Raw genomic sequence first — 18,424 nt, forward strand, 5'->3', positions numbered from 1 at the left:
CGATATAGATATTGTGAATATTTTTTATATTTATTTAAAAATTGATCTATGTCTGATTTTTTTATATTTTGTTAAAATATAATTATTCATAAAAATAAGTTTTAATAGTGGTATATGTAAAATTAATAAAAATCTATAATTAAGAAATCAGTAACAGTGGCTGATTTAGCTACTGATTTTAGATTTTTAGATAAGACATCAGCGATTGATTTTCTCAGTGACAAAAAAAGTGGTCGTTATTTAGCGACCGAAGTTGGTTGCTATTTTTAAGTTAGCGACCAAGGTTTTAACGACCACCAAATCAATCGGTCGCTATTCCGGTAATTTCTTGTAGTGAATAAAAAATACAAAATGCTTCTCTAGACATCTTGGGACATACCTAAATATCATCACATATCAGTCGTATCTAACTTTATTCTTAACTTATATTTTTAAAATTAATTTTAAAAATAATGTATTATCATTTATTAATGCAGAAAAATATTTTAAATATTTTATATAATTAAAAAATATTAAAAATAATTAAAATATTATTTTAATATTCCTATATCTTATAAAAAATTAAAATTTATATATTTATGTATTTTGTGTGGTATCGTATTCTTTATATCCGTGTCAACGTGCATACATGCTAATCATTATACAAAAGGTGTGGAGGGGAGTCTAAATATGGCTACAATTTTCAAGTTGTATATATTCTTATAACTAAAGCACGAAATGATTTTTTGTAAGCATAGAATGCTGGAACTTGTTGACTTGTTCTCCTCTATTTGGGTCGAAGGTCCTTAATAATTATCGGAAAAAAAGGGCACTAGTACATTGCTTCTAATTTACTAAATAAAATATGTATTTTATTAACAAAAAATTTGAATTTAGTAGTTTTTAACAATTTTAGTTAGTATTTAATTAGTATAAATATTAACTTATTTTTAACAAATAAATTATATTAATTTATATATATAAATTTTTTATAAATATAGATATAAAATATTACTGATCAATTATTGGCAATAATATTTGCCGGCAATGTAATGTTTTATTAATATAACGGTTGAATTACAATAATTCATAATGAAGAATTGACATAAATATTTCAACCATAGTAGTTATTGCGAAAAAAGAAAAATATTGTTCAACAAGCGACACTGTTATTATTCGATACTAACTCATCATTAAAGCACATAAAATACCAATTAGTTTAAAATAAACGGAAGGTCCATTTGATAATCCTTTTAGCAATCAAGTTATATGCTGCCTCTGTCAAGTGTATACCATCCCAAGAAATATAATGGGATGGATCATGACACGCACTTGGACAACGTGATCCATTGTTAACTCCAGCAGCACAGCATGAATTTTGAATTGTTTTGAATCCTGCAATGGCATGATGATGAATAATCCACAATTATATTATTACTGATAATCATCGTTAAAAATAAAAAAATCCTTCCTTAAAACGTAATCTGCAAATTATTTGTAATAATGAATGAATATATTCTCTATCATTATTGTGGTTGAATATAAAAAATTAAATTGTTTTATAAGTTTCTATAATTTTATTAAATTTATAATTAAATTTTATAATTATTTTTAATTAAATTTTTATATTGTTTTAAATTTTGTAATAATTAGATTTTTACTGTATCAAAAATTTTATTTAGAGTTAATATAACATTTTTTAAAATAAAAAATATCTATACTTAAGAAATAAATCATTAAATTTGAACCTCTTTTTATTTTTAGAATATTTTATTAATTTTAATATTTTTAAAAAAATACTTAATTATAAAATTTAAAATAGTATAAAGACACAAATAAAAAAATTTTAAATTATAAAAATTTAATTATAAATTTAATAAAATTACAAGAATAGTTTAACTAATATAAAAAAGAATATTTTAAACATGTCCAACTAAAGAAGACATGGATATATATATATATGTATATACTTACCATATCGTTTTGGAGAATGATATAATGGCAACGCAGCACGGTAATAATCTGCATAGATGATATTTGTATTGGGATAAAGCCTTTGAAGTCGATTTATTTCTACGCGAAGTTTCTTGTTATAATCTTGAGCAAGCTCATTTAACCTTTTGAGACAACCAGCTTCATCATATTCCTTCATATTCGTAGTATTGAATATTCTTAAATAGATGACATTGCATCCAATTGGGAAATTTCCAGGAACAATCATAGTTCGAGCCCCTAGATGAATCAATTTCTGACAATAACCATAAAAAAAAAAAAAGTAATACATTATGCATATTAATATGGTGAGAGGAAAAAACGAATCTTTCATTGTGAAACACAACTATTAAAATATATGAACTATAATTATTTAATTAATCAAACTTACATTGATAGCTGAAGAGATTTCATTAATCACAAAAGGTATGTATGCCTTGATTTCTTCAACACTCTTCCTCAAAAAAAGTGGGTGATTGAAATCATTGCCACCAATCTCCCCCACAAGAAACAAAGAGCTCCCAAGAACTTTTTTACAGTCTGCAAAAATAGAATATAATAGACCATGTGTTTCATTTATATTTCTCATGTATATAATATACTATATAGATATAATATATAATAGAAATATGAAAAACGTGTAATAAATAACTTATTTTATAAAAATAAATTTTGCTAACTTGAACTCGACATAGCCTCTTAGTTAGAATATAAAATAAAGTAATTACTATATTTACTAATTTCGCATTTATTAGTATACATCAATTATTAATAATACACTAATAATTATAAAGGAAATTTTCTTCATTAAATCAATTTTTTCTTTAGAAACTTTTATTCTTTAATTATTCATCTGTCTTGTTTTAATTTTAAGTTTAGTCTTGACAAATATATAATCAACATTGTGAAATATATTATGGAGATAAATTGTCACAAATTTATAAAATTTGAACTAATTAATAAGAATGTACGTAATACAATAATAAATTTATAGCTCTTATATTATTTGCTTTTGAACCATATATAGTGCATAATTTTTATGTATTTAAAAAGCATATCAAACTATCTTAGAAAGCTACCTAAAGAATTAATATTTAGCAAATAAAATAAAAGTAAGAGTTACCTGAAGAAGAATTACAAATTGAAGGGAGGAAGTGTTTGAACCAATCTAACTGGACGGCAAGGGAATAGTTGGTGGCAATATTAAGGATACCCCTCTCTATGAAGAAGCTTGAATTCAAGGCAGTGGCACCTGCAACCGCAAAGTTCACTCCCTCTCTTGCCTTCCAATCTTTTTTTATCTTCCCATTCTTGATTCCTAGATACGGTTTCAGCAGTGGTAGCCCCATCTTCTGAGCTGCCAAACACAAACAAAATTAATAAAAATAGAAAAGGGTCTTTATAATGTCTTTTATAATCAAATTTTATAAATAATATAATAAAAATATAATTAAAAGTACATAATACAGCTGTGACAAATTTATTACATTTATAAAAAATTTAATGATTCTACTACAAAAAATTTGTTTGTCAACATATAACCAATACTCGTATATTTAATTTGAAGAAGGAAAGTAGAGTATATATGTCAGCTAAAATAAGTTTGTTGGTGTAACTTGTAAGGAGGAAAGAATTTAAAATAGCAAGGAATTAATAGTACGAGAGAGAAATAAAGAAGAACAAAAGAGAATTAGGAAAGAATAAAAAAAGAGAGATATGGAGAAGATAATTTTATTGATGAAATTTTAAAGAGAATAAATACAAATTACTAATTTTATAGTTTTTTAATTCTCTCACTATTACTCTATTTATAATAAATTATTCTATTCCTAATGAGAATTTTTTAGTTGGGTTATAGGGTCAGTTTTACTCCTTATATTTGACTACATGTATGTTGGCTAAAAAAGTGTCACCTATCGGCCTTTATAAACGAGAATCTCATGATATTATTTGTGAAATTTTATTACAAATATAAATCAAATGTAATTATATTATTTCTAAATTTGAATATATTATTTATAAAATTTAATTATAAATATAATTATATAATCATTCTACATTCCTATATAATGATTGTATTTCAAATTAAACCACATAACATATATAATATGATATTATTATTAATTTTATTATTAAATTTAAAACTTTACTTATAATATATTCATTTATTATCTAATTTATTTTATTTGTATATTGTTTTTACCTAAATAACAAAATATTATGAATTTGAAATATGTTATTTATTTATTTATTTATTTTATCAACTTAAACCGTTACTGTTATTTTTGTAAAACTTAAAAGGTAAAATTTTATAACCAATTTGAGTTGGTCGAGTAATCGTCAGCTCACTCGTCCGCTTAAATAAATGTTGGAGGTTTAAATATCGCGTTATACATATAATAATCCAATAAAAATTAAATAAATTGATCTAACCTAACTTACAATAAATTATATTCGGGTCGGTTGTTTCGACCCAAACTCTGTCCAAAAAAAAAAAGTTACAATAAATTATATGATTATATCACAACACAATAGAGACAGCAAATATATTAGCGGGTGTTACGATAAGTCGCCAATAACCGCTAAATGCTAGTTTAAGTATTTACCAGATGCTCAATAATTAAATTATTATCACCTAAATATATAAGTTTTAATATTTACATTTTTTTCCTCCCAAAAAATTAGAGACATACGGTTAAAATATAAAATAACAGTGAGGAGTTTATTATAAAAATTTAAACTATAAATTTTAAACGTTAAATTTATAACTCACTAAAATCTAAGGTTTGAGATTTAAAATTTTAAATTTAAATTTAAAAATCTATTAAATATTAATAAAAATTAATTTAGTGACAATTTTATTAATAACTTATGAAAATTTTTAATTCCCACAAAAATATATGCAGTAACAAGACCAACTGCCACTACCAATATTATCACTGCTCTTATCCTCGTCATTATAACTTCTAAACCACAAAGTTATATGCATAAAAAAATTCAATACCACTAACTTTTTCATTATCATCTTCATCATAACTTATTAGCTTCTACATCCACTATTTCTTTTATACTATCATACATCATTATTACTAGTCACCAAAAAAAAAAAAAAAAACATCATTATTACTATCACTATGTTCTCCACCATCACTACCAACACCATCACATTACTATCTTCTTTTTTCAAAGTAACAACGAAACAATTAAAAAGAGAGAAAGAATAATGGGAAGGGGACATATAGATATAGTTGTTAGTTCTTACCAAGAAAATCAACGATAAGACGGCCATCGGAGCACCTTCCAGTTGGGCGATGAAAATAAGTTTCTCCATAAGGAAGGTGTAAGCATGAAGCATGTGATGCCGAAAGCTTTTCAGTGTCATAATACAAGTTTCCCGTGTCGGCCAGGGAATCTCCGAAGCTGTATATTGCTTTGTAGCGGTGGCTTTGACCATAGGATCCTGCTACACCCATTGAAATCATGGACATAGCAGTCACATGAAGAAGAAGAAGAAGAACTGTTAAAGAAGAAGAATAAGCAGCCATGAATATTGTAATGTAGTGGAGTGAAGCGTTGTCAACTCTCAACTTTACTCTCCACGTTTTAAAGGATGTGTTTGGAATAATAAATAATAAATTGAAATAAAAAATAAAAAATTTATCTATTTTATCTATTTTATTGTATAAAAATTGAATTTGCACTTAACGAGAACCGAGACAGGGATAGTATTTTTTGATTTATTTTTTTTAATTCGTTAAATATACTTTATCACCACTAATTAATTTAATTAAATATTTTAATATCACACAATTTATTATAATTTATATCAATTTATTTTAGTAGTATTTATAATTTATTTTTTTTAATTTATTAAGCTAAATTATATATATTAATTAATTTATTTGATTAATTTATTAGTTATTAAAATAATAAATTTATGAATAAAATAAATAATTAAAATATTTTTAACTAATAATTAAATAAATTTAAATTATATATATTGAGATAAATTTAAATCATATAAATTAAAGAATAAACTAAAATAAAATAGCTTTTTTATTTATTCAAATTAAATACAATAAATATAAATTAATTTTATTAGATAATCATAAATTCATGATCTCTTGATTTTTTTTATATATAAATAGACAAATAAAATTACAAAAATTATCATTTTTATTATTTTTACTATTTTAACTATTATTTTTTATGTATAATTTTTTTTTATATATAAATATACTCAAAATGAGAATCTATTATTTTTATCATCTTTTTCTTTATGTATATTTATAAAAATTTTAAAATATTGATTAGATAAAAAAATACTAATATCTCTATAAGAAAAGTACCATAACAAATACTTAATATCTGTCGTAAAATGTATTATTGTAAGCAGCAACTCGTGCCATATTACATACATACATATATACACACACTTAGCCTCACATGCCATGCTACACTGGTTTTTTTTTTAATAAATAAAAAATCTTTTATTTACAAGTAATTTATAGTATTTTTATCAATTTGTATTTTATTACTTATCTCATTTATAGTATAAATAAAGTATTATTTTACTTATACTATAAATAAGATAAGACATGAAATGACACAGTCGTATGATATTTGCACATGTGTTGTGTAACGTGTTTATTATATTTACAGTGTAAACGAGATATATATATCACAATATTATTTTATTTACACTGTAAATGAGATAAGCTAGAAGTGTGCATATATATTAAACTCGTTTATAGTGCCTTTTGAAGTAAAGTTTCCTCCATTTCTTCTACTTTTTTCCCACTTTTAACCTTTTTCTAATCATATTATCGAGATATTCGAAGATTATGGCACACGCAGATGTACGTGATGAAGACATCAACTATCTAAATGCGACATGACATATCGCTGGGACAATCGACTTCTAAGTTAGTATTGTTATTTTTATGTTTAAGTTAAATAAGTATATATTTAGAGTCATAGTTAGGGTACTTTTGTATATATAGTATACGTTAGCTGGTAGAATGTATTATTAGTAACTGTTAATTGATAGGATTTAGTTTAACTTATTAGGTAAATTATTTTATTAAGTAAATATTTTGTGTATTTTATTATTTATTTAATTTGATTTCTATATTTTTAATTTTAATTTTGATAACTTGGTAGATATCTTTTTTTAGTCAATGGTAATGCATAGGTATGATTTTAGTTATTAGTTAAATTAATTTATTAAGTAAATATTTATTTCATTATGTTTTTATTTAATTTGATTTTTATATTTTTAATTTTAATTTTCAACTGTTATTCAATGTTTTAATGGGACTAACGATTATTTGATATGTTTTTTTGAATTGTTGACTTTTAAAAATTAATTATTCTGTTTTCAATTGAGTTATGAAATGTGGAATACTTGTTTAATATATTTTTTTATTTCGACTTTAAATGTTTACTTTTGAAATAGATTTTTTATTCCAGTTTTTTATTTTTTATCAGAGGGTTCGCCTATTTTTTCCTAGGCGAGTGAGTCGCACGCTTGCACCACCGAACACCATTATTCTTTACTTGAGGGAGGCTGGGTTTGGCGACACGGTGTCGCTCAGAGACTTTGTGTTTGACAACTCCCTGATCACGGCATTCGTGGACTGCTGGCGTCCGGAGACCTACACTTTCCACTTGCTGTGGGGCGAGTACACTATCACCCTGCAGGATATTGCGTACCTCCTCGGGTTATACACGTATGGAGAGCCAATGGATGGTGCTTCCATGATTTTCAGACATAGTACGAGCACTCGGCCTGTGATTGGGTGGAGTAGCTACTTGGTGCCAGGCCTCCTCATGGTCAGCAACAAGGTGCGCAGAGAAAGGAGTCTTTCTCCATCAAGTTGACATGGCTTCGGGACCAGGTCCGTCATATGCCCGATACCGCTGATCTAACCACCTTCTGACAGTACACGAGGTGTTATATACTATTGCTGATTGGGGGCTACCTGATGACTGACAAGTCAAACAATCAGGCCCATCTCCGGTGGCTGCCACTGTTGGATGACTTCTAGAGGTGCCACAGACTGTCTTGGGGATTTGTTGTACTTGCATGGACGTACCATTCCCTATGCTCTGCAGCATATCGAGACATCACTGACATTGCTGGATGCACTCCGCTTGTAGTCTTATGGATATACCATAGATGTCCTCAGTGGTGTCCACCTGAGAGACAGGTTCTGACATATCCCATGATTCCGAGGTAACTATTAGTACTTATGGTTTTCTTTTTCTTTAATTATGTAATCGAAGATCCTCTTGCGTATATTGATACACTTTTATTCTTGCATACATCGACAGGTTGATAGGTATGGCCCAACAGAGTAGGAACCAACACGAACAGAAAGTCCTTCGACGGTGGCTGGCATTGGATCGGTTACAGTTACATGAGGTAAGCGAAACTCTTTTATTTAGTTACAACTAAATAAATTACATATCCGGAGTCATTGGCTATCGGCTGGCGTGGGTTGATGGGGACAACCTCTCCGAGTATACCCTGTTTTCCTGCATAGACCACACCGTTTATCTTGGCGTCTTCCCTCGCCCATCTCATTACCAAACCTCGTGGAAATCGGTCTGCCAGTTGCTTTCCTGCATGCATGGATGGATTAGGACACAATCGTGTCTCGTACCATTTCTGCCACAACTTTTCGTCTGGAATTGGTGAGAACTCCACGTCATACACCTTGAACACAGCCTCCTGCATGCACACCGGATGAACATATGGACTCCATTCGACGTTTGCGGTGGCACAAGCGGTAAGCGCATGATGACATGGAAAATAGAGTGATTAGAAAAGGCCACAGTCACACGTGCCACAGTCACACGTGCCCACCGTCAACCGAGCACGGAATGAACCTCGAGACCAACCCTTGAAAGATTTTAACTCCTCAACCACAAACACTAAAGCCCTTCAGTTGCAATGAGTAACACGCATTTTCGAGATTCCCTCTCAATAGCAGCTACCATCCATTGAGAAAATTGATTCCCCATTGCCAGCTGTGCTTGTGCCTTCTTGCCCTTTCTAACAAACAACTGATGCAGCCTCTCCTAAGTGCATCACTCGATAGCTGCAATCAATAAATAACGCGTACCCTTAAGAACTACATTCATGCACTCAGAGAGGTTTATTGTCATGTGTACAAACTGGCAACCACCATCTTAGTGTTGTAAACATATTTTCTTGTTGAATCTTCCAGTCCAACCTACTATCTCACGCAACAAATCTCTCAATGCATCCATGTAACACTCATACCCAGCCTTGCTTGAACTATAAGCAGTATTAATGAGATATCTCTTTTCCTCGGCAGACTTGAAACGAGACATGAAGTTTGCGGCCATGTGCCTAATGCAATAAGCATGGAACGCTCTGGGAGGGTGCCAACCACTATCATCGGCTCTCAGTGCAGCCTTAATCATCTGTGATCTATTAGATATAATTGTCAGGCCTTCTTGTGGTGGGGTCACATGTCATCTCAAGTTGGTAAGGAAGAACGATCAGGACTCTTTAGTCTCAGACTCAACAATTGCAAACGCCATTGGAAGGATATTACTGTTACCGTCTTGTGCCACTCTAATAAGTAACACTCCACCATATTTGCCATACATATGCATACCAACGACGAAGACGAAGGGCTTTCAATGCTTTAAAGCCTCCACACAGGCAGGAAAGCCCATAATACCTTATCAAATTGGCTATAGTCACGTACCACGAAGTTCCCATTTGATGCCACGTTATCTTAAGCTCTTTTTAGGGTTCTTTTTCATTTGAATAATGAATTCAAAACCAAAGTGGTGGTGCTCAAGAATATGTGGTTACATTTGATGAACTTAAGATATTTGAATCTTGTAGAAACGAAAGGAGAATTTTCATAAATAGAAACTTAAAGAAGTATTATGAGAATTCAAATCAACTCCTTGAAGTAGTGAAAAAAAAGTCTGGAAAGATAAAAAGTTTCAAAGTTATAAGGCTCTGAGCACCAATGACTAAGGTCAGTTATGTGCCTGTGATGTTTGTATTTCTAGGAAAGACTTGGGTAAGTAAATTTGAGGGGTGCTTTATCACTTGATAACTTGGGCAACTGGATAGAGATTATCGATTGAAAGCCTGCTTAAAGAGTTGCCTTAAGACAAAACATTAAGAAGTCCAAAGAGGTTTTGGGCATCAATGTTTGGATCAACAAAACACTAATTATGTGCTTGTGGTGTAATTGTGTCAAAGCGAGGCTTGGGTAATTAGATCTGAGGGGTGCTTTATCACCTGGTAACTTGGCCCAACTGGCTTGGGATTATCGATGAAAGCCCATTAAGAGCTGCCTTGTGATAGAACACTTAGAGTCAAAAGCCTCAAAGATATTTCTCCAAATTAAATATGAAGTAACTGCCTTCAAGTCATATAAGCCTAAAAAAATTCTCATAATGCAATTCGAATATAAGTTTTTTAGAAATTTTCAAATCCAAAGTATGCAAGCTTCATCAAGGATAAGAGAAAGCAAATGTAACCACAAGAACTATCATAAATCCCACTTTTTAAAATTTAAATTTTGCAAACTTTTTAATTCTTTTCACTTAAGGTAAACTCTGATTATTTTTCTTTTTGCTTGAAGATAAGCAAAGTTTTAAGTTTGGTGTTGTGATGACACGTCATCTTAAGTTATTTTTAGGATTCTTTTTCATTTATTTTCTTAATTTTTTTAGATTTTTAATCAAATTTCTTATATTTTCTAGTGGATTTTCATAAATAAACAAATATTTAGAGTTGTGTTAGTATTATTGTGTTTTCAGGTATTTTTAGCCTAAAATAATCAAGGATTAAAAGCTTTTTGACAAAAAAAAAATACACATACAGTTCAAGGATTCTTCAACCCAGCCCAAACCAGATGCCTAAGTATTCAAACAAGGACACCTGGTGGTCCTCCTCAGCCCAACATGGATGCCCGACGACTGCACATGTAAGCTCGGCGTCCCCCTCATGTGATCATGCACGCCTGGCGGCCAAATTCACAAGCCCGGCATGCCTTCCTTCTTGGCACCCACGTCCGGCTTCTCTCAACACAAGCCCAGCATCCAAGCTCCCTGAAAGGTGTAATTGGGCCTACGCCCACATTCAAGGATGTAAGCTCGACGTGCCTCAAGCTCAACTCCCAGCATTCAATTCTTCAACACTTAACAAGGCCCAAATTTAATTATCAAATCATTAGAAACCTTAAATCACATTCAAAGATTGAAGATTCAAGAGATTGGTTATCATTAATTCCTTCTAGAAAGATAAAGATTCGGTTGCTAGAATTTATTTCTAGATTAGATTTGAATTATTGTTTTGATTTGAATTTGAAGTAGGTAGTTAGCTATCTTATCTTTGTTAAAGATAAGATTAGATTGAGTTTTTGAATTTGAATTCTAGATAGAACTTAGGATATAAATAAGTGAACAAAGTTTACATGAGAGATCACCCAGGATCTGGGATCTTCGGATCCTTAGCATCTCTCTCATCTTTTTAGTTTTCTTTTCTATCATGAGTCACTAAACCTCCCTGTTGAAGGTTAGGAGCTCTGTTTGGTTTTAAGATTAATAATGTAAGTGTTTCTTTATTTTAATTCATACTTCTTTACTTTTTCAAGATTGAGTTTTGTTCTTCATCAATAAGGGTTAGAACTATTGGAAAATATTCTATATCTGTCTTGGATTTTGATTTTATATTTGAAAAAATTAATTTTAGAATTAGCTTAAAAATCATCACGTAATCTTCACTTAAAATACGTGACATATAATTCGGCTAGTGATAGTTCTTGAAGGTTGTGCGGCTTAAAATCGAGGCCGTTCTTCACCTCTTCTCTCAATTAGTTGATCAAAAGATTGGTGATTAATTGGGTTTAGAGAAATTAAATCACCAAGGATTGGGGTTTAGTTATAAATAATTTGCTGTAAAAATATTTTTACATGAATTAAATAAGAAAGCATAAGCATTGTTTTTACAAGAATCAAACATCTCCGAGGCCTTCAACATTCTCATCTATTGATTTCTCTTAACTTCAAGCATTCTCCCGATTCTCTTCTTCTATTTCTTCTATTCTACAAGATCCACAATCCAATATCTAAGCTTTGATCAATCTAATTAGATATTTAATTAGACTTTTCTTGTCTTAATCTGTTAATCCTCGTGGGATTGATATCCACTCACTGTGGTATTACTTGAACAATCCGGTGCACTTGCCGGTATCGGTGAGCTTTAATTTTCGCTCATCACTATCATATTACGGGACGGCCCTGAAATCACATATTGTTTCGGGACAACAACTCTGCAATGCTTGGAACAACCTCGACACCTTATTGTATGACTCATCCCAATCACCGTATATCTGTGCAATTTTCTTTTGCTTTGCCATCTAGTCCTTTATGTACGAGGGTTTCAAGTGATAGCTTTGTCTAACTGCACCTTATAGAACAGAGATACTAACGGATGGGCTGGACTGTATTAAGGGAAGGATGACACTGTAGATGAGGTTGTTGTTCAACTGTCAATGGTTCTGAGACATGGTGGGGCTAAACACGAATGTGGACCTCTAACCCTACACACTTTCCTAACGAAATAAAATATACATGGTTGTCATTTATAACAAATATAATAATAATAATAATAAATAAGAAAATACACCACAATTAAACTTGACCTCACCAATATCTGAGGTTCTTTCAGAAGGCAACACGGAGATTCCAAGGGCATCCTACTGCAGATTGTTAGCAATGCACATGGTACTTTAATTAGTCTGACTCTGATGAGTAGATATTTTATACGCTTTCTAGCATCATTTTCATATAGTTTTTAGCATGTTTGTTTAGTTTTTATTAAGTTTTCATAAGTTTTAGTGTAAAATTCATATTTTTTTATTCTACTTTGATTTTTTGTATTTTTATGCAATTTCAGGTATTTTCTGGCTGAAATTGAGGAGCTGGAGCAAAAGTCTGATTCAGAGACAGAGAAAGCACTGCAGATGCTGTCCAAATCTAACCTCCTTGTACTCAGAAGAGCTTTTCTGGAGCTAAAGAAGTCTAAATGGAGCGTTCTCAATGGTTATAGAAAGGTGACTTCTAGAGCTTTCCAGCAATGTATAATAGTCTATACTTTGCTTCAGAATAGAAGGCCCAAAATTGGCGTCCAACGCCAGCCTCCTGCCCCCTTCCAAGCATCCAGCGCCCAAGAAGAAAAGACCAGCGTCCAAACGCCCAAAGAGAACCCCTAGCTAGCGTTCAATACCCTAGAGGCCTCATAGCATGTGGATCTCCTCAAAGCTCAGCCCAGACACTCACCAAGTGGGTCCCAGAAGCTAAAAGACTGTTTTACCCTTCTTATGTAATCCCTAGTCATTAGTTTAGTATTTAAGGGATATTTTACATAATCATAAAGACCTCTATGCCATATTTTCGTTTATCATTGTGTTTCCTATCAGTATGAGTTTCTAAACCTCCTAGGTTGAGGGGAGGAGCCCTGTTGAGATTTATGGATTAATAAAAGTATTACTATTTCTCTTCAATCCGTGTTTGATTCAATTCTAAGATGTATCTTCATTCTTCAACTTGATGAATGGAATGACCTGTGATAGTCATCTCCGTTCTTGATACTAACATTGCGTGCCTGACAACCACCCGTGTTCTTCTTGGGTTCGTGTGATGTGACTAGAAAGCATCGAACTGCCAGCTTGATTATACATCTCTTATACGGCTAATTCACGACTTTGTTGGGGACTTCTCGAGACACCAGTTCAGCTGAGGTATGGGGAGATTAGGGTCTCTGTGGTAGAGGTTAGAACCTAAAGGCACAGCATTCTCTTATCTGAAAGATTCGACCTTGTCTGTGGCGTTTTGAGTAGGATCATTAAGGAGAATGGACTGCAGGAGCTTCACCCTCAATCAGAGTGGATCCGCACTAACCCTGGGGTTCAGATCTGGAGGAGATTGACAACTGCGGTTGTACGACGTTGATCACATATAGCCTGCCATAGAAGAAATCATTCACAATTGAAGAAGATAGTAATACCAGAGTTAATCCAGAAGGACAAAGCATCTCCAAACCTTGTAATTCCATCTTTCATTCCTTTTATGCTTTTAACCAAATTCAAACCAATAACTCTTCTATCCACCTGCCTAATATCTGCAAGATAACCATAGCTTGCTTCAAACCACAATTCTCGTGGGATCGACCCTGACTCACTCAGGTATTACTTGGATGACTCAGTGTACTTGTTGGTTCAGTTGTACGAAGTGTGGGGATTCGTGCACCAGACTCCACAACTCAGTACTCAGCATTTCTGCGAATGCTATAATTCCTTATACTTTGCATTACTGCCTCTTCGCTTTTGAATCTGTAGCCCACCTAAAACTCCACACTACTGTCTAAGATGTAATCATCTCCACCCATGTTGAAAAATGGAGTTTTCTCGTGCATCGCATCCAGATCCAATGTATGATAGTGATTGGGTACAATTGATAAGGCCGAAATTGGGTGCGAAACAGGTAGAAGATACCGAATTATTGCGTCGACCGATGTCTCTGGTACAAACGCCTCCTCATCACCATCTTCAGAAGAACTACTATCGTTGCTATCAGCAACATACTCCTCATCGAGCTCCTCACCATCCACGTCCATATCTTCCAATGGACTAGCAGCGTGTAGGGATGGTAGTGCAAGAGGTGGGTCATCCTGCACAAAATTCGAGTGGCCAGATCTACCACCACCTACATCACCAACCTTCGCAGAAAGCTCTATCATTTGTTCTGCCATGATTTTCCCATGGATGCCAAATATGAGACGCACATGCTCGTTGTCATGGAGCAAAAATAGGCGAAACCGAAAAAGTCCATTTTCCATTGGTGTTAGCAACCTATACCCAACCTTTCCAACCTCTTTTCTCCCGCTAGGACCAATGCTCCTCAATATCAGACTCTTAAGCTTAGACAAAGAACTTATTCGCCGAGTGCGCAACAGAATGAGATTATTACACTTAAATCCGAGTCCCTGTTTCTCATATGACAGTTGGGATACACACTTGCAACCACATATCCACCACTACTAAACATTTTGCTTAATTTTTGGAAGAAAAACGAAAGCGAAGAACAAGTGAGATCTTTGTGGAGAACACAAATAGTTGTACATCCTTTTATAGTTGTTGAAAATTTATTGTATACTATAAACGAGATATACATATTTGTCATTTCATATCTTATCTCTTTTACATTACAATGTAAACGCAATATACACAATGTTATTTTGTTTACACTGTAAACGAAATAAATAATTAAATACAAATTGATAAAAATGCTATAAAGTACGAAGTTTTTTCTTAAATAAAAAAAATTAATTAATTCCCCAAACAAGATTTTTGTGTTTTATTTTTCAAAATACGATTCTTTTTTGGTAATTAGGGCAAGTTTGCCGCACCTCTGGCGAACTCTAGGATGAGTTCGGCAGACTATATAAAGCTGGTGGGGCCATTTTTATTTGTCCCTTTTTTTTCCCAATCTCTCCTCCAATTTTATTTTGTTCCTTCTTTCTGTCTTTTCGACATCCGTAAAGTTCGTTATCGATGACATTCTCAGTTTCAGGTTAGTAAATAATATGTTAGTTAGAGTTACTTTTTTCATCTTAGTTAGAGTTACAGATTTACTGTTTACATGTTAGTTAGATTTTTTATGTTATTGTTTTCAAGTACAGTTGTTGTTTATTGTTTATAACATGTTAATTAGTATAAGTTATTAGTCAATTCTTAGTTAGTTTAGTCAGAATAATTAGTTTAAGTTGTGAATTACAAGGTAATTAGTAGAATAATTAATTAGGTTAAGTTAGATTAGAAAGAAACATGATTAGTAAAAATTTAGGGTTCAGTTAGTTATTAATTAGGGTTTTTTAGGGTGTTAGTTGATGGCATCATGTAGTTGGGTTAAATTTAAATTAGTAAGTTTATAAACTGATTAAGAACTAAGGTAGACAATTATAGATTTAATATATTTTTTAATAATTTAGTTAATGTAAAAGGAACTGAGTTCAGTATATGTGATTTTATTTTACTAGAGTGTGGTTAGATGGAGCAGCAGTTATTGGGCTACGAGAATACGATGTACAAATTGGATCAGGCTGAGCACATTGTTGGCAGGCTTGATCGAGTGGTAAAATTTTTTCATTGTTATTTTTTTAATTGTAATTGATAAACAATGAACTTGTTATTGTATGTGTTCACTGTCCCTTTTTTTTATTTTTTGTTTCCGTTTGGTAGGCACCTCGGATTTTGCGCTCAGACAGAATTTGATGACATGACCGCTGAAGCAGATTAGGTCATATCTCAGACAAGCCGGGTTTGAGTATCTGGCCTATATAGTTGAGTTTGAGCACGACTGGCCACTTGCCTCGGCGCTGATAGAGAGGTGGAAGCCTGAGTCCCACACGTTTAATCTACCATGCGAGGAGATGACTATCACCCTGCAGGACATGGCCTATCAGCTGGGACTCAGGATCGACGGTGAACCTGTGTGTGGATGCATAGGTGGTTAAGAGCAACACCATTAGGGACAGACCATTGAGGAGTTATATCAGCAGCTTCTGGGTGTTGTTCCTGGCCCATATGACAGACAGTCACAGACCAAGTGGATTGTGAAGCTCACTTGGTTCCACAACACGATTTGCAGAGAACTGGAGCAGGACGCCACAGAGGAGTGCTTGTTGAGGTACATGAGAGGGTACATCATGCAGTTGATAGGGGGTATCCTATTCCATATGCATCTGACTATCGGGTGCACATCAGGTGGCTCCCCTTACTAAAGGACCTCGAGACGTGTGGCGGGTTATCGTGGGGCTCGACTGTGCTGGCATGGCTGTACCGCCAGATGTGCCGTGCCACAGAGCATGGTCAGCGCAATATGGGTGGGTGCGTCAGCTTGCTACTGTCTTGGGCCTATCATCATATTATGCTATTACGGCCCGATGGCTTTGATACTCGTCAGTTTTCCCTGGTCGAAATGTATTATAAATACTTGTAAAAACCCTTCGTTAAATTATTAATTAGTTAATGAAATTGAGCGATAATGTGGAATTGTAGTTGGCATTGTAGGTGGGTTCAGTACCGGCCGGACAATGCCAAAGGCGAGAGCAGGCTTAGGCATTACAGACATACCCTGAACGGGATTGGATTGGGATGCTGAATGTAAGTGATAAATATTTAAGTATTACAAATTTATTTCAATTAAATACCTATTGCATTTGAAATTTGAATGTCGTCATTAATTTACCTTTTGTGAACAGGTTCAGTGGACGCCGTTTGCTGACCCATAGCTGATTGGTCTAATTCCACCAGCAATAGTGGAGGCGGAAGCCTCGGCGGCGGTTGTGTGCCCGCTTCTTTGCTTCGCTATCGTAAAGTCGCATTAGGTGAAACAACCAATCCGAAGTCATTACATCGAGGTTCAACCTGGTGAAATGATCTGGCCAGTCATATGGTCGAGAAATGGTAGGCTATGTCAGAGCGATTTATGTGTCACCGTAGTAGTTCATCTCTTCTTCCTCGTCACCATCATCAGGAATTTTGGGTAGTTCTTCATCAGCATTGTCTCCATCATTGGGGTTACTTTCATGCTGATTCATCATCGGATCCCTGATAGTAGAACCCTCATGACTTTCAACATCGTCATCCATCAAGTCAGCATTACGAACTTCAACATTAGACCCCTCTTGACTACCTTCAGGTGGCATATTTAGATCCACCATCGTCCTTCTGATAGTTCGTCTAACAGCTTCACTCAACGAACTATCATCGACAATATCTGCAGATGATCCTCGGCCACCCAACTCAATGAGAAACATGAATAATTCCAACAGATGAACATTTGTCCATCGGTTGTGCCACGACCTTATAAGCCGTATGTCCTCGTCGTCACGTAAACGATACCTAATTTAAAACAAAAAAAATATTTCTCACAACCGTGGTTTAATAAATATACTAGCAACAGAGACAAGACAACTATAAAATATCTTTTATAAAACAAACTTCCATCTACTTTGGTCGGATATCTATAGTAAATTTTCTTCACCCTTTTGTCTCTTGCTGCCCGACGGAATGCAATATCAGATTCTTCAATGCTAGTAGACTGGTGACTTCCGGTATCATATAGGTAATTATCGGTTGCCCCGGTTTAAAAATGATAGAACCATCTTCATCATACACTATTTCACCATCGTAATGAATGAATAACAATGGATTTCTTGACATTGTATAGAAAAAATGTCAATAATGAGAACGAAAATAGATAATAAAATTGTGGTTCTCTGTTCTGCTCTCCAACAAACATGCTTTTATTTTGGAAACCCAACATAGAATTTGTTGGGGGTGCGACGAACTTGTCCTTAATGCAAAAAAATTATATTTTAAAAAGT

General features: G+C 33.0%; 2 protein-coding genes across 2 annotated transcripts; one reads left to right on the top strand and one right to left on the bottom strand.

Annotated features, from left to right (window-relative positions):
• Positions 1-1,016: 1,016 nt before the first annotated feature.
• Positions 1,017-5,563, bottom strand: LOC107617320 (GDSL esterase/lipase At1g28570). Its single transcript, XM_021119299.2, has 5 exons — positions 5,234-5,563; positions 3,095-3,328; positions 2,363-2,511; positions 1,954-2,227; positions 1,017-1,374 (listed from the first exon to the last, which is right to left on the bottom strand). The coding sequence occupies exons 1-5, from the start codon at positions 5,514-5,516 to the stop codon at positions 1,199-1,201; spliced, it is 1,116 nt and encodes a 371-aa protein (XP_020974958.2). The 5' UTR covers positions 5,517-5,563; the 3' UTR covers positions 1,017-1,198.
• A 10,520-nt stretch (positions 5,564-16,083) lies between these two features.
• Positions 16,084-17,196, top strand: LOC107648593 (protein MAINTENANCE OF MERISTEMS-like). The gene is made up of 4 exons (XM_016352405.1): positions 16,084-16,167; positions 16,328-16,525; positions 16,627-17,015; positions 17,106-17,196. The coding sequence occupies exons 1-4, from the start codon at positions 16,084-16,086 to the stop codon at positions 17,194-17,196; spliced, it is 762 nt and encodes a 253-aa protein (XP_016207891.1).
• Positions 17,197-18,424: the final 1,228 nt, after the last annotated feature.

Source organism: Arachis ipaensis, chromosome B1, assembly GCF_059453495.1.
Source record: "Arachis ipaensis isolate K30076 ecotype BB chromosome B1, ASM5945349v1, whole genome shotgun sequence".
In the NCBI taxonomy this organism is placed as follows: Eukaryota; Viridiplantae; Streptophyta; class Magnoliopsida; order Fabales; family Fabaceae; genus Arachis; species Arachis ipaensis.

Bases quoted from the DNA above. Each gene is read 5' to 3' on its own strand.
- LOC107617320 (XM_021119299.2), bottom strand. From the start codon at position 5,516: ATGGCTGCTTATTCTTCTTCTTTAACAGTTCTTCTTCTTCTTCTTCAT. The intron at 2,228-2,362 runs GTAAGTTTGATT...GGTTATTGTCAG, and splicing joins AAATCTCTTCAGCTATCAAT to AAATTGATTCATCTAGGGGC. The intron at 1,375-1,953 runs GTAAGTATATAC...ATGCCATTGCAG, and splicing joins TCATTCTCCAAAACGATATG to GATTCAAAACAATTCAAAAT.
- LOC107648593 (XM_016352405.1), top strand. From the start codon at position 16,084: ATGGAGCAGCAGTTATTGGGCTACGAGAATACGATGTACAAATTGGAT. The intron at 16,168-16,327 runs GTAAAATTTTTT...CCGCTGAAGCAG, and splicing joins TTGGCAGGCTTGATCGAGTG to ATTAGGTCATATCTCAGACA. The intron at 16,526-16,626 runs GTGTGTGGATGC...CCCATATGACAG, and splicing joins TCAGGATCGACGGTGAACCT to ACAGTCACAGACCAAGTGGA.